Source organism: Cherax quadricarinatus, chromosome 39 (genome assembly GCF_038502225.1).
Source record: "Cherax quadricarinatus isolate ZL_2023a chromosome 39, ASM3850222v1, whole genome shotgun sequence".
In the NCBI taxonomy this organism is placed as follows: domain Eukaryota; kingdom Metazoa; phylum Arthropoda; class Malacostraca; order Decapoda; family Parastacidae; genus Cherax; species Cherax quadricarinatus.
The window spans coordinates 4,736,366-4,752,057 of record NC_091330.1 but is presented as its reverse complement, the minus strand read 5'-3'; the positions used below and the strand labels follow the sequence as shown (position 1 = coordinate 4,752,057).

Genomic DNA, 15,692 nt, shown 5'->3' with positions numbered 1-15,692 from the left:
AGAGAGAGAGAGAGAGAGAGAGAGAGAGAGAGAGAGAGAGGTGAAAGCAGGGACCAGGAGAGAGAAGGGTGAAAGCAGGGACCAGGAGAGAAGGGTGAAAGCAGGGACCAGGAGAGAGAGAAGGGTGAAAGCAGGGACCAGGAGAGAGAAGGGTGAAAGCAGGGACCAGGAGAGAGAGAAGGGTGCAAGCAGGGACCAGGAGAGAGAGAAGGGTGCAAGCAGGGACCAGGAGAGAGAAAAGGGTGAAAGCAGGGACCAGGAGAGAGAGAAGGGTGAAAACAGGGACCATGAGAGAGAGAGAGAGAGAGAGAGAGAGAGAGAGAGAGAGAGAGAAGGGTGAAAGTAGGGACCAGGAGAGAGAAGGGTGAAAGCAGGGACCAGGAGAGAGAGGGTTGAAAGCAGAGACCAGGAGAGACAGAGGGTTGAAAGCAGGGACCAAAAGAGGTGAGCGCAGGGTGGAAACAGAAGGGAAAGAGACCTGGTGGGCGGAGTAGACAGGTCATCTTGACCTGAACCTCCGTGGCCTTTCAACCAACACTAACAGACCTGCAAACGACTGTAATGTACACTGCCGTGCTTACTGTATATATCTTCACTTATTCCACGTACGTACTATCCATTACATGTCACTACACCAACGAATCTAGTTAGTAACCTTATACCTGAAGTCCATTAATATAACAAATAATCCCTACATAAAAAAAAAAAAACTTACGACGTTTCGATCCAACTTTGATCATTGACTAGCCACACAGAAGCACGAAGGTAAGGGGGCCAGTATATATACGAGACGAGGTGAAGACGGGAGAAAGAGGAAGAAGAAATAACTAAACACCTGGCACCTTGTGGGAAATAACCACGAAAGGATATACTACCCTACTTCTGAAGAAATTTTTATTTGCAAATAATTCTTTAGCTGTAATGGAAGTATAACCTTTCTGGTCGTGATCGTTGCAGTCACACCACACCAGTGGTGTGACTGGTATGGTGTCACCACTGGTAATGATGGCAACACCATTCATCTCACAACCACTACATCGACCCAAGTTTTTGAATTTAAGAAAGTCCACACGAAATGGGTAAACACCACAAAGCCAAAGAACGACCCCGAAAATTACAAGTGGACCGGTTTCTGGGAGTTACAAAGATCGCCGAGGCAAAGGGAACACACACACACCATCTACCTATTCACACAGCTAACCAGGAAGAATATACTTCCATACGTCTAAGTGGCCATGAGAGTGACCAGAGGAGACGAAAAAAACTTCGTACTTTCTTCCTCAGAACTGGGATGGAAAGAGACGAAGTAGAGAGACGCCTCAAGACCGGTTTGATGCACGTAACAGCCAATATTTATCTTGTGCTTGCAGTAACAAATAAGGATTTCGAGACTTCGATCTCTTAATCAAATGAACACTAAAGATAATTTAGACTAGTGGAATTAGAATGATCTAAAGTGAGCATTTTGATACGCTAATTTTAGCTACGAAAGCAACGAGATCACACACACTACTAGTGACAACCAGACAGTGCTGGAAGTAACTTGTTCATACACTTCTGCTAGCAACTCAGACTACCCAAGTCAGCACGTATCTTCAGTCTCTGAAAATTGTTGTGTTTTCCAGTGAATAAGGCCAAAATCCATTGTCATATCCAACGCACAATTGGACTTGCAACTTCAAGGGCATATCTATGCATGTAATCCACATATACCGCTGAGCCAGCAGCCTCCCATAGACAAAGGTCAGTAGTTTGGTTTCAGTGTCCTCTGGTTTATGTCCAGGGCATCAATGAACTCCACATGCTCGTGCCGGGCGTGGACGAGAGTTAGTCATTCTTGGTTGTAATGGTAAGGAGATACCGTCAAGCTATGGAAATACATGAGTACTTCAGTCACTCGTTGGGAAGTTATCCAGCGAGTGACTTCATTACTAAATGTCCCGGGGGAAGCGCTAAACCCGTAGGATTAGGAAAATTATATTAGGAAAATATAATTTATATATATATACATACACATACACATACACATACATACATATACATACATACACATACATACATACACATACATATACATGTATACATACACATGTATACACATACATGTATACATACACATGTATACACATACATATATACATACACACATACACGTACATATACACGTACATACACATACATACACATACACATACACATACATACACACACACACATACACATACACATACACATACACATACATATACACATACACATACACATACACATACATATACACATACATATACACATACATATACACATACATATACACATACATATACACATACATATACATACATATACACATACATATACATACATATACACATACATATACATACATATACACATACATATACATACATATACACATACATATACATATACACATACATATACATATACACATACATATACATATACACATACATATACATATACACATACATATACATATACACATACATATACACATACATATACACACACACACACACACACACACACACTTATTGAAGGTATCACCTCTGGAACTGTCCTGGGGACCCTCATCCTCAGAAAAGAATAAACTTGCTTCAGGGAAAACTCAAGGTTCTCCTTGAGGCTGTTCGAAAATTTCTCCTACCACTCCCTATATTTAATATAAATTTTATTTAAGAGACTGAGGCGCTCAAGCTCAATACAAGGGAAAAAACCGGTTCCTTCGATCGAGAAACCCCCCTCCCCCCTTCACCGTTTTGAGGTGGAGTGAATATATGCAGAATTTGACAGTAGGTATTAGAAGCAAGATTCAAAGAAGAGTCATGGTTTGATAGTTTAGAAAATTTGGAGCACAAGGACCAAGCGCTTAACCCGTAGGGTTCATGTAGCGCCTGGGGAAATTAGGGTCATCGCATGGTGAAGACCCGGGCAAGGATCCACCTGGCGAACCTGCCTGGGAAATGAAGAGGCGATCAAGTTGGACCCTAGGAACCGGAGGCCGAGGCCAATTCCTTTCAAAAGCCCATCACCAAACGATGTACACAACAGGTGAAAAGAAGTAAGGGGTGTTCCCAGGAAGGGCTGAAGCAAGTGTGGAGGTGCCTCAGTATAAGGTACTTCAGCATTCAGGGTTGTGTGAGCGTGCTAGACCAGTGACGGTTACCATGTTGGCACGAGAGGAACGTACATTAAGAAATTTAGAGAAACCTGTTAATCACATAATTAAGCAGAGAGGGAGATTTGAACTGCGTTATCAGTGACCTTTTGGCAAGACAGCTATTGAATAATGGTAATTATTTTCTTTGAGAGTCGCCTTATCTCTCAGGATGTTGGCCACTGTAGTAAAAGAAATAGCATGATAAAGATTTTATTCTTAGATTTTAAATAATTTTTTCTGACATTTTATTAAAAAAAACTTTCCTAAGCCAAAAAATTGCAATAGTTTAAAAGCGTCACATCGCTCCAAGGGGGAAAAAAAAAATGTATCCCAGACCACACATTGACAGGGAAGGTGGGGTCCTGGCAGAGTCTCAGAGCTCATCTCTGGGGTGCAGTAAAGTGCAGTGGTAAGGACAGCGGTTGTCCAAACCGTTCAAGAGAGCAGTAGCGTAGACGTAGTAAGCTTCAGGGACGTGGGGCGTCATCATTCCCAGACCCACCCGCAGCATCATCACGTGACTCGCAGCCTTGCCAACCTGACACAGGATCATCTCAAGACAGTCCTCCTTCTCGAACGGCTCTGCGGCAAAATGAAAAGTCACATTAATGACCAGTTTACGAAGCCTGTACCAGAGTATCAACATTATACCCATGGGAAACTTCTCAAAGAGTTATCAGAAGGGGAGGGAGGGTGGCTTCAATTTAAGAAAAACGCTCATCAGTATAAAAACAACTAAGGGAAATTAACAGTTCCAGGCGTCTCAGCAAATAGAACAGTATTAAAAGTAATCTTACCAAGCATCCTTCTGAAAATACTGATAATCACTTCGTCCGGTCTCAGCGGGGTTTTATTACGCTGATCCTGTGCTTTCTTCCTCAGCGCCTCCTGCAGGACAAAACAGCGCATGAGCATAAAACGACACTCGTTATATAGGGAATTAAAGAACCTGCTCGTATAATTCATATTGGATTATCTTCCATGAAGATGTATAGGTTATAAAAACGTGTTTGTCAGTAACTTCAGGGGAGTTTCATGCAAGTATATATCAGGTAAAACCTACGCTCAACCTTTTTGGGATCAACTACTGAGTATAGCGCTGTAATTCTATACTAGTATATTTAATATTTAAAATATAGTTTCTCACCATCTGCGCCCTAGAAGGATTCTTGATCTAAAGAATCAGTTCCTCACCCACCTCCTTCCTTTGATCAAACCTGAATGCTTCCCTTTCCCTGGGGTTTAGCGCTTTCCCACTAACACTACCTAAAGCCATCTAACAAGGACTCCTTCCCTCCCCCCCCACTATAGTTCATGATGCACCTTTAACCTTGATAGTCTCTCACCCCTCCCCTACTGGATCTACCCCCCCCTCCCCACATCAGCCATATCCCCCTAACCCCCCCCCCCACACAACATAAGACATGTTGTGATAAACGGTTTTGAAAACGGACAAGTTAAAGATTGAGACTTGTGCAACATATGAAAATCTTCATTGAGGAAACGTTTCGCCAAGAAGAAGAAGAACTAGTACTAGTACTACTAATACTAGTAGTATTAGTACTAGTATTAATAGTACTAGTAGTATTAGTACTAGTAGTACTAGTACTAGTAGTATTAGTACTACTATTAGTACTAGTATTAGTAGTACTAGTAGTATTAGTACTAGTAGTATTAGTAGTACTGGTATTACTAGTAGTATTAGTACTAGTAGTACTAGTATTAGTAGTACTAGTAGTACTAGTACTAGTAGTACTAGTACTAGTAGTACTAGTAGTACTAGTACTAGTAGTACTAGTAGTACTAGTAGTACTAGTACTAGTAGTACTAGTAGTACTAGTACTAGTAGTACTAGTAGTACTAGTACTAGTAGTACTAGTAGTACTAGTACTAGTAGTACTAGTAGTACTAGTACTAGTAGTACTAGTACTAGTAGTACTAGTACTAGTAGCACTAGTACTAGTAGCACTAGTACTAGTAGCACTAGTACTAGTAGCACTAGTACTAGTAGCACTAGTACTAGTAGCACTAGTACTAGTAGCACTAGTACTAGTAGCACTAGTACTAGTAGCACTAGTACTAGTAGTACTAGTACTAGTAGTACTAGTACTAGTAGTACTAGTAGTACTAGTACTAGTAGTACTAGTACTAGTAGTACTAGTACTAGTAGTACTAGTACTAGTACTAGTAGTACTAGTACTAGTACTAGTAGTACTAGTACTAGTACTACTAGTAGTACTAGTACTAGTAGTAGTACTAGTACTAGTAGTACTAGTAGTACTAGTACTACTAGTACTAGTAGTACTAGTAGTAGTACTAGTTTATCTGGAGAGAGTTCCGGGGGTCAACGCCCCCGCGGCCCGGTCTGTGACCAGGCCTCCTTAGGTCAGTGTCCCAGGATGCGACCCACACCAGTCGACTAACACCCAGGTACCCATTTTACTGATGGGGAACATAGACAACAGGTGGAAAGAAACACGTCCAATGTTTCTACTCTGGCTGGGAATCGAACCCAGGCCCTCACAGTGTGAAGCGAGAGCGTTAACCACCAGTACTAGTAGTAGTACTAGTAGTAGTACTAGTAGTAGTAGTAGGCCTGGAATCGATGCGTTCAATCCATCACTTTTAGAAAGTACAGCATATGGCCGGAGAAATAGCTTATATACTGTAGTCTGGCGAGTAAGTAGGTCTTTGTCCAAACGTTGGACAAGTATTGAATTCCTTGTATCATGGAAAACATGCAGTTGATTGACTGAAGTAACTGACTGAATAAATCGGTTCCAGGCTGAGGGACTGATTACCTCAACCTACTCTTCACCTTACCCCTTTCTGCTTTGTATTGCCTCAGTCATCAGACATGTTCCCTACCCCTCTTATATTTACATCTGGTCACCTTTCAAATTAAAAAAAAAAAAAAAAAATATCTTCACCTTTAGATTAAAAAAGGTTACTTTACTTCCCTACTGAAAGTCGCAACAAGACAACTCAGATTCTTTGGTCCAGACTACTCACCTTTTTACTTTGCATTAGGAAGCCACTTTTGTAGTCTTCACTGTTGACATTTATTAAGTTCTTCCAGCTACTCTCGGCCGACTTTGCTCCGCTGTCGGCCAGCATCGTTCCACCAAGTCCACCGCCGCCATCGGTCAACACGACTCCTTCGTGATCTTCACGCAGAGTTTCGCCGCTGTCATTTTCAATATCTGCGTAGTCCTCAGGCTCTGTTCTTTCTTTCGTCAATCTTTGAGAGTTGTGTATTGTCCTCACACCGCCCTCCGCCGCCCACAGTCCGCCCACTACCAGCAACACAAGCAACCACTTGTCTGCCGACCGTCAATACTACATACAATTAAAGACTACGAAAGGAAATCTGAAGTATTTTCACAGGCTGGCACATCAAACTCACCCCTATTTACTACTTCCCTCTTATCAACCCTAAGTAGGTAAGGGGACCTGCATTTGCAGTCCTAGGACCAAAAGGCCCTTCAGCACTACAAATCTTCGACAAAATCTTAATAAATATAGTAAGGGAAAACTAACATGCTAGAAAAATCTATTGACAAATTAGATCTGCACACTAAGATTCCACTAAAATATAACCTACATTTCTTTAGGAACAAATCCTAAGCATCCTAACTCACCTGTATCAACGTCACAAGCTGCATATAGTAGGATTTCCTGCATCGGGAGATGGGTGGGAGAGGCCCTTTGATGAGCAGTGGGAGGCATCACATGGTAAAGTAAATATTCCCTTGGAAAGCAGAGTGCCAGATATCTACATCTTGCCAAACCATGTACACTGCACGTCTGTAGATCCCATCAGAACCATCACATTCTCATTTCACAACGTCACACAGTCCAGGAAGTCTAACGTACAGTGCAATCTGTACCAGCCTCTACTTGTGCTCGTACATTACCCGGGACCTTGACATTCCTAGTTCAGTAACAGCTACTTGTCTGTGCCTCGTTGAACACGTGTGAACAATCAAATATAACTTAGTTTGGCAAGGACGTTCGTCAAAACTATTGTTCCGTGATAAAGTTAAGAGTTCTTCTAGCTTTCATTCAACACTAGCAAGTTCTTGTTCATTTATTGACATTACCAAATTGTCTCGTGGCAAAATAATTCACGAGTTTTTGAAACCATTCGTATGAAATACGGTAATGAAGAAATAGACATTTTCCCACGGAATGTAATTACTAATGCTTACACTGTATATAGAATAAACGATCTAGGCATTACAGAAAATGCAATGCTTAGCTGAACTGATAGGACTGGTTGGAGAAGCACAATTATCAAATCTCTTCGGCATCAAAATTATTTAATGTAAATAACTCTTAATGCTGAAGGAAATATCAGTAAATTACTATAAATTTACTGAAGTCTGATAGCAAGCCTCAAACTTTATTTTGGGACTATTTTAGGTTGTCTCCCACCGAGCCAACCCAAAAAGGAAAAACTTAATCATTTATTTTAATAGCCGTGTTGCCAAAAGTGTGCAGACAGGTAGTTCGTACGACCCTCCGAACTGCCACATTCCCACCCTTCACCTTCGGAGTGCAGGCACTGAACTTCCCTTCAGAACTCGAGCCAGGCTAACTGGTCTCCCTGAACCCTTTCAGAAATGTTACCTTGCTCACTCAAGCAGCATGTCATGGCACAAAACATCTCTCATTGCACTGTGATTAACACGCTCGTACAAGCTTGTTGCAGCTGAAGTCCCTACTTGCACTCAACCTTTAACACTCTCCTCCCTCCCTCCCTCCAACCATTCTCTGAGAAGACTTATCCCTCCCTCTTTCCTTCCTTTCATTTATATAGCTTTGCCATCCCTTTGTACTCAATCCTCTAAATGCCTAAGGATGAAGAGGATGACCAAGAGGGTGTATACATTAGTTCCTATAAACAACTAATTTACTCTTAAGAACATAAGAATGAAGGATCACTGCAGCAGCCCTACTGGCCCATACAAGGCAAGTCCTTATCAAGGAATCATTCACGCAATTGTCCAAACTTTCCTCAATGCTACGCGACTGGACTAATGCCCATTCACGAGATAAATAGTATAATACAGACGAGACTGGTGCAGCACCTGGGTTTCAAGACGTTTCGTCCGCACAACTGGATTTAGCAGTCAGAAGGACGAGAAAGACATTGGAGCCACTGAAGTGGAGAGTTCCAGCAGTTTAAGACAGTCAAATGTGGATGGCCCTTAGCTAAAGCCCATAAGGTGGGCTAGCTTTTAGCAATGGAATTTTAGAACAGATTCTGTGTACAGAGTCCATGGTATTGTGTCCGACAAGTATCACGAGATTAATGGCACAATACTGACAAGATGAACAAGACTTGCGCAACACCTGGGTATCTTCATTGAAATTTACGCACAACTGATTTCATTAATTTTTCAATTTGGCTTTGTGAAGACAGTCGATAAAGACCTAGTTGTTGCACCTGACACACAGCCAATGAAGTTTGGCAATATTTATCTGAAATGGGGAAACGCTAAACCAGTTTCCCCGACTCAAAACATTTAAACATAGTAATTCGAAAGAGCATAGCAGTTTAACACATGCAGAGAGACTTTTATTACTAATAAAAAATTTCCTCGAGGAAGAATAGACACGAACTGAGTAGCTAGCAGAAATATACGAGCACAGTAATATAATCACAAGAAAAAGATTTGCAAACTAGATAATTTTATTACATTTACTAAAATACTTAACCTTAAAAAAAAAAAGCCTTCTCCAGGTAACTATTGAGATTAACCAATTCACATAAGCTTAGTAAGCGGGTTTTCGTAAAGTTTGCCGAGTTTGATTTCTTATAAAATATTGAAGCCAACTTATTGTAGCAAAAATCACTTACGAGTTATATACGAACAAGCAGTGTAATACATAATTAGGTTTAATCAGAATAATTAACCTAGACTACATTCGTTCAAGTAGTTTAGATTGAAAAAAAAAACTGCTGTGGGACTTCCGAACTACCTAATTACAGTTCCCGGCTCTAACAAAAATAATAACTTTGACTAAGAAAACGTAGGATGACCACTTACCAGTTTTCTTCATCGTAAAGAAACATATATGGAATGCAGGTACGAAGAATTCGTTCCCAGATATTGCAGCGTGTTGCTTCTCATAAGAGTGTAGCAACAGTAGAAAGAGTCAAGTCATGTACAGCACAGTTAACCATACTGCAAGTGAAAATAGCTTTACCTCCACTGAAAAACTATTCCACCACCAGAGGCAAATTCTCGACCGCTAACAATTATACACTACGCGGATCACAAATCCACTCAAATATATCAATCTATTCACAGTTTATCTCCCTCTAACGTTTCATCCTGCCGCTGTAACACCGCCCAGAGAACTGCTTCAGTCTGTAACTACCAGAGACAACTACATTCTCGGGTAGTTGGTGAACTAATGAATCACTCGTGAATGTCGTCTTGCGTCCTCGAGAATATCTCTGTTGTTCTCATTCTGCATTCTTCTATTTCGTTTTTTTATTTTTTGTACTTCTGACATCGGGTCGATTACCTTACGAAACAATAAGGATTAAATAAAATAGGCTTCAGTAATATTCCATCTTCCCAGAGCTGGATACGTCCATCCAGCAATGAAGCAAGTTGTTCAGGGTTCCGGAGTTACTCATCAGAGAAAAATATTCGCAATGAAGCAAGTTGTTCAGGGTTCCGGAGTCACTCATCAGAGAAAAATATTCGTAATGAAGCAAGTTGTTCAGGGTTTTGGAGTTACTCATCAGAGAAAAATATTCGTAATGAAGCAAGTTGTTCAGGGTTCCGGAGTTACTCATCAGAGAAAAATATTCGCAATGAAGCAAGTTGTTCAGGGTTTTGGAGTTACTCATCAGAGAAAAATATTCGAATCTGTGTTCAGTCAGTTTGTTAGTTTTAAAGTATATCAACTGCTGGTGGGTCATGAAGGCTGCTGTTTACCCTAACACTGGCAGAAAAAAATGCTTTAAAATTAGAATTAAAGCTAACTCACAGTGCAAAAATACTGATTTATACTTCTCGTTATATGTACACTGAGATATACACACCTCTGGGTGCCTTTTCATACACATACACACACACACACACGCACACACACACAGTGAATAGGCGGGGCAAACAGCTGTGAATCGACCCCTGCATCCACAATTAGGTGAGAACACACACACACACACACACACACACACACACACACACACACACACACACACACACACACATATATATATATATATATATATATATATATATATATATATATATATATATATATATATATATATATATATATTAGTTTTCTTTTTTTGAGGGCTGAGGAGGGACTGTTGAACTGGTTTGGACATTTACAGAGGATAGAGAAAAATAGGATGACTTGGAAGATGTATGTGTAGTGGAGGGAAGGAGGAGTAGGGGTCGTCCTAGAAAAGGTTGGGGGAAGGGGTAGTATATAAGACATCTTTCCGCCCATATGCTGCACTTTTCTCAAGACTGATGGACTGAATACGTCGATTCCTTGCTGAGGGACTGATTACCTCAAACACTTCTTCTTCCACAATTCTTCTTTGTATTGGACTGAAGAAGCCGCTGGCTGGCGAATCGTTTCCGTAATCAAAGATTCCCAAATGTTGCTCGTGTGTCTTACTCTAGTGCCGCTCATCCCTCCGTCCGTCTCCAGCAACGGGAGACCTAGACCCAAAACTGACCCATTTCGCAAAGCCAAAGAATTTTCCCACGCATTGTTTCACAGAAGATTAAGGTTTGTTTCCTAAATCTTCTTCGTTATTCTATTCTCGCTCAGTATTTCTCCTTCGGTACTTGCTGGAAGCCGATCTTTAAGCCATACATTACGTTATTGTGCCACTGGAAACCAATAGCCAGAGTTTCCCACTCTCTCTTATAGTTACCATGCACCCAGTCTCCGTTTTCATTGTCTTTCATTGTCACTGGTTTCCCACGAGCATTGTCCCTTCACACCCCCACTCACATGAAGAATTCAATATGGAAACTAAACGCCAGACCAACAGACCAGTTGCTCTAAGATCAATCCCAACGCTGTAACTCACAAGATTCTCGCCCTTAGCAGGGCAAGAAGGGTAGACTTGTGTTGCTGGAATGCAAGGTGTGATTGGATGCGTCGAGTGGTCGTGACCTGACACTGTCAACAACTAGGACTTGACCGCTGCCATGGTCACTGCTGGGAACTTGGTAGGATTACTCAGAGAGGGAGTTGGACTCGTCCCTCCTTCATACACTCCAACGTCAGATATTTCAGACCGGGAGTTGGAATAAGAGGAGGAGGTCCTTTGAGCTCCGATGGTTCTTGCGGTAGAAAGGACAGTGGAATAGTGTTGGGATTGCCACAGAAATGTGAAAGTTCATTCTCTCTCTCTTTCTCTCTCTCTCTCTCTCTCTCTCTCTCTCTCTCTCTCTCTCTCTCTCTCTCTCTGATAACGGATTATAAAAAAAAATGTAATCAGCTCACTAACAAAAAAAAAAAACAGGTAAAAAGGTTAACCATTTTCATTTTTTACAAAAATGATTATACACAAGAACTACAAAACTGACAAAAAAAAATACCTGTAGAAGTTCAGTACAAAAAATTCACTTTCTCGAGAAAAGACCAAAGTTACTTAAATAAAAAAGGATCAAAATAAATGATCACTGCGTCTGACAAATAAATTACTGATGGTATACAAATGTCAGGATTTATTCCTCAATGAGGCCTGGTCTCAGACCGGGCCGCGGGGGCGTTGACCCCCGAAACTCTCTCCAGGTATACTCCAGGTATGAATAAAATGACGTGGAAAGGAATTATGGATATTTCCTTGGGAAAAAAGTATTCAACTTGAATTAATTCACTCACAGTTACACAAGAAACTTAAAAAACCAGGAAAGGAACCTTATGACGACATATGACGACGTTTCGGTCCGTCCTGGACCACTGTTAATGGTGTATGACTGACCGAAACGTCGCCATAAGGTTCCTCCTCGAAGTGCGGTTTTACTGATGGAAGATGATTCAAACCACACTTGAGAGGAAGTGGAGCGCAGACACACAACGTCGTACATGTTTGATACACGGACGCAGATGCAACTGTGAGATTTTATTGCGGCAACGTTTCGGTCTCCAGGAGTTTTGTCAAACCAGCATAACAAAGTTCCTGAAGAGCGAAACATTGCCTCAATAAAATGTCACATTAGTTCCACCCGTGTCCTTTAGTCTTGGTAATTCTACCATCATTACTAATCGTCGTACATAGTTACACAAAGATGTGGATCATAATTGCACAAACGAACACTTCACAGAAGTTCTCAATGTTCATATGAACACGTAGGTCTGCATGTGAGATGACTGTACTGTTCGTCTGTTCTTTCGTCTCGACAACTTTTGTTTAAAATAGTTTTCAAGACAGTGAACATCTGTACAAAGATCCAAGGGCATACAGATGTTGTGGACATATTTACGTATTACCCTGGACAGATTTAACATAGCTTAAATGGATAAATGGATAATGGAAAGTTTGTTTAATGGAAAGTATACGGTCGAAACGTTTTCCCTTGCACATGTCTTAAAGAGGAGTGTCTTCTGACAGGGGTCTTAATCATGGGATGATTCGCTTCATTGGAAGACTGGGGAACAGGTCCCAGAGTGGATGGTTGTGGTCGCTCGAGTACGGAACATCAGTCTACCGTGGCCCTGAGGTCTGTCACGGTAGCAACGACCGCAGGCAATACCTCGGACACGGCGGTCTGTGTGCATGGCGCATGTATATGCAAGTTCACACGGGAAGAAGCCTGGACTCTTCGGTTTATAAATACGCAAATTAAGGAATGCTGCCACACACACACACACACACACACACACACACACACACACACACACACACACACACACACACACACACACACACACACACACACACACACAACCCTTACCCATTCTGACTGACACATGTCTCTCCATTGTTCTCTTATCTACCCTCCTTTATCCGCTCTTTCCGCTCTCCTTCTTCGTTTCTTTGAGACACAGCTAACAGCCTCCAGAAATATGATTCTTCCTCTCTCGCTTTTTTTTTCCTCTCTGCTGTTTTCACACCATTCGTCAGTTTTCATAATTCGTGTCCGTTCTTCTCTTTAAATATTTTTAATCTTTCCACTTTTAAAGGATTTTTTTTTCTCGGTTTCTAGTAATTGCTTAAAAAACTTAATCACTGATTTATTCATTTTCTTTACACCTATTTTCCAATTTAAAAATTTGTGTCTATCTTACGTTTTCATTCGCCTATTTCAAACTCTCTTAATTTCATTCAGATGAATTTACTCTTTATTCGGTTTTTAGGCTAAAATAACTTAAATTTTAAACTTTGGCGTTGCTGGTTTCATAAATTTCTTATTATAGACTAAATTCGTCTTTTTTTTCTAACTTACAGTCAAAGTTTTGATACCTTAGATGCCTTTCATAATTTTGTTGTCAAATTTGTGTACAACTCATTGTAGACATCCATGATTCGCATGACACAATACAAAGTTTGAATAAAAGTATCCTACTTTATGTGTTATACAAGGTTAGAACGAGTCTACCCTGGTCTACATGACATTATACAAGGTTAGAACAAGTCTACCCTGGTCTACATGGCATTATACAAGGTTAGAACAAGTCTACCCTTGTCTACATGGCATTATACAAGGTTAGAACAAGTCTACCCTTGTCTACATGGCATTATACAAGGTTAGAACAAGTCTACCCTTGTCTACATGGCATTATACAAGGTTAGAACAAGTCTACCCTGGTCTACATGACATTATACAAGGTTAGAACAAGTCTACCCTGTCTACATGACATTATACAAGGTTAGAACAAGTCTACCCTGGTCTACATGACATTATACAAGGTTAGAACAAGTCTACCCTGGTCTACATGGCATTATACAAGGTTAGAACAAGTCTACCCTTGTCTACATGGCATTATACAAGGTTAGAACAAGTCTACCCTTGTCTACATGACATTATACAAGGTTAGAACAAGTCTACCCTGGTCTACATGGCATTATACAAGGTTAGAACAAGTCTACCCTTGTCTACATGACATTATATAAACTTAGAACAAGTTTACCATAATTTATATAACATACAAGTATACTAGTGTAACCAGCTTAAAAGAACGTTGTCAGTTTTTAAGTATTATGGTATTATTTCTCGTGAAGAGGCTAGAATGTGCCTCTTCTTGACCGGCTGCAACACCTGGTGAAAAGGGTCATGTAGATGCAACTTGGACGAATAAATAACGTAACTCATTAACTTGGAATTGCTGGATTCTGTGGGATAACTACAAAATGCCTCTTCTGATGGCTGTAAAAATACAAACAAGGAATGGGTGGGGTTAGAACTCATGGAGAGTGAGTCGTAAAACTACAGGCCAGTGCGTAAACCACTGGGCCAGCTGGCTACAATAAGAGTCATACAACTAGGTTTAAGTATACACTGTAGGGAGGTTAGCATGGGCCACCACTGTCACTACAAAGGCGAGTTTTTTACAGATGAATCTCCCACCAGTGAGGCCATGGCGAACTCTAGCTTACACCCCCTCAAAGCCGCCATAATGACCCCCAAAATCATAACAACACGATGGAACAGAATTATACCTAGTTGGATGAGTGTTACGACTCACTCGCCATGGGTTCTAACCCCACCCGTAACGTGGTTTGTTTGCAGCCGTGTTATTACAGTTTCGTGAGTTATCGCTGTAAACTTTCAAAGTTGGTGTATCGTACTTAGTGGAAGGTTAAAACTTCGCAGATGCTAAGTTGACGGTTTTACTGACGGTTTTACTGACGGTTTTACTAACGGTTTTACTAACGGTTTTACTGGCTTCAAATCTTTTTAATACTGATATTTAACTGCATTTGAAACTTATGCTAGATTCTGTTTCATTCCTTTTGCGTGCATTGAGGTAGATGGGGCTGGGCTTACGGGATACAGGGATACGTTTATTGGATAACGTGGAGACCGAATTGCATCTAGGTTTTCTTCCAGTTTAGAGGAGATTACCACACGTGAAAGATAGGGGAAAATGTAACAAAAAAATGCAATACCGTGACTAGAACGATACACAAATAACCAGCAAATGGAAGAGAGGAGCTTACGACGACGTTTCGGTCCGAGTTGGACCATTTACAAAGTCACACTGGTGCAAGTCGGACCGAAACGTCGTCGTAAGCTCCTCTCTTCTATTTGCGGGTTATTTGTGTAGGGAAAAAATGTGTCTGGGAAGCACTGTCTTCACCGCCTCTCCTCGGCTGAATGTTCCGGCCTATCAGCTGTCAATCTCCAGAGGTTTTTCTCTATTTTCAGTGATCCTCTAAGAAAGAGGAGGTGGACCCTCAAGGAGCCTCGCCTGCCTCTACCACCACTACTGCCTCTACCACCACTACTGCCTCTACCACCACTACTGCCTCTACCACCACTACTGCCTCTACCACCACTACTGCCTC

At 41.1% G+C, this 15,692-nt stretch overlaps 1 protein-coding gene across 1 annotated transcript; it reads right to left on the bottom strand.

Annotated features, from left to right (window-relative positions):
• Positions 1-3,380: 3,380 nt before the first annotated feature.
• Positions 3,381-9,621, bottom strand: LOC128696293 (uncharacterized). The gene is made up of 4 exons (XM_053787470.2): positions 9,241-9,621; positions 6,197-6,507; positions 3,982-4,072; positions 3,381-3,766 (listed from the first exon to the last, which is right to left on the bottom strand). The coding sequence occupies exons 1-4, from the start codon at positions 9,251-9,253 to the stop codon at positions 3,558-3,560; spliced, it is 624 nt and encodes a 207-aa protein (XP_053643445.1). The 5' UTR covers positions 9,254-9,621; the 3' UTR covers positions 3,381-3,557.
• Between the last annotated feature and the right edge of the window lie 6,071 nt (positions 9,622-15,692).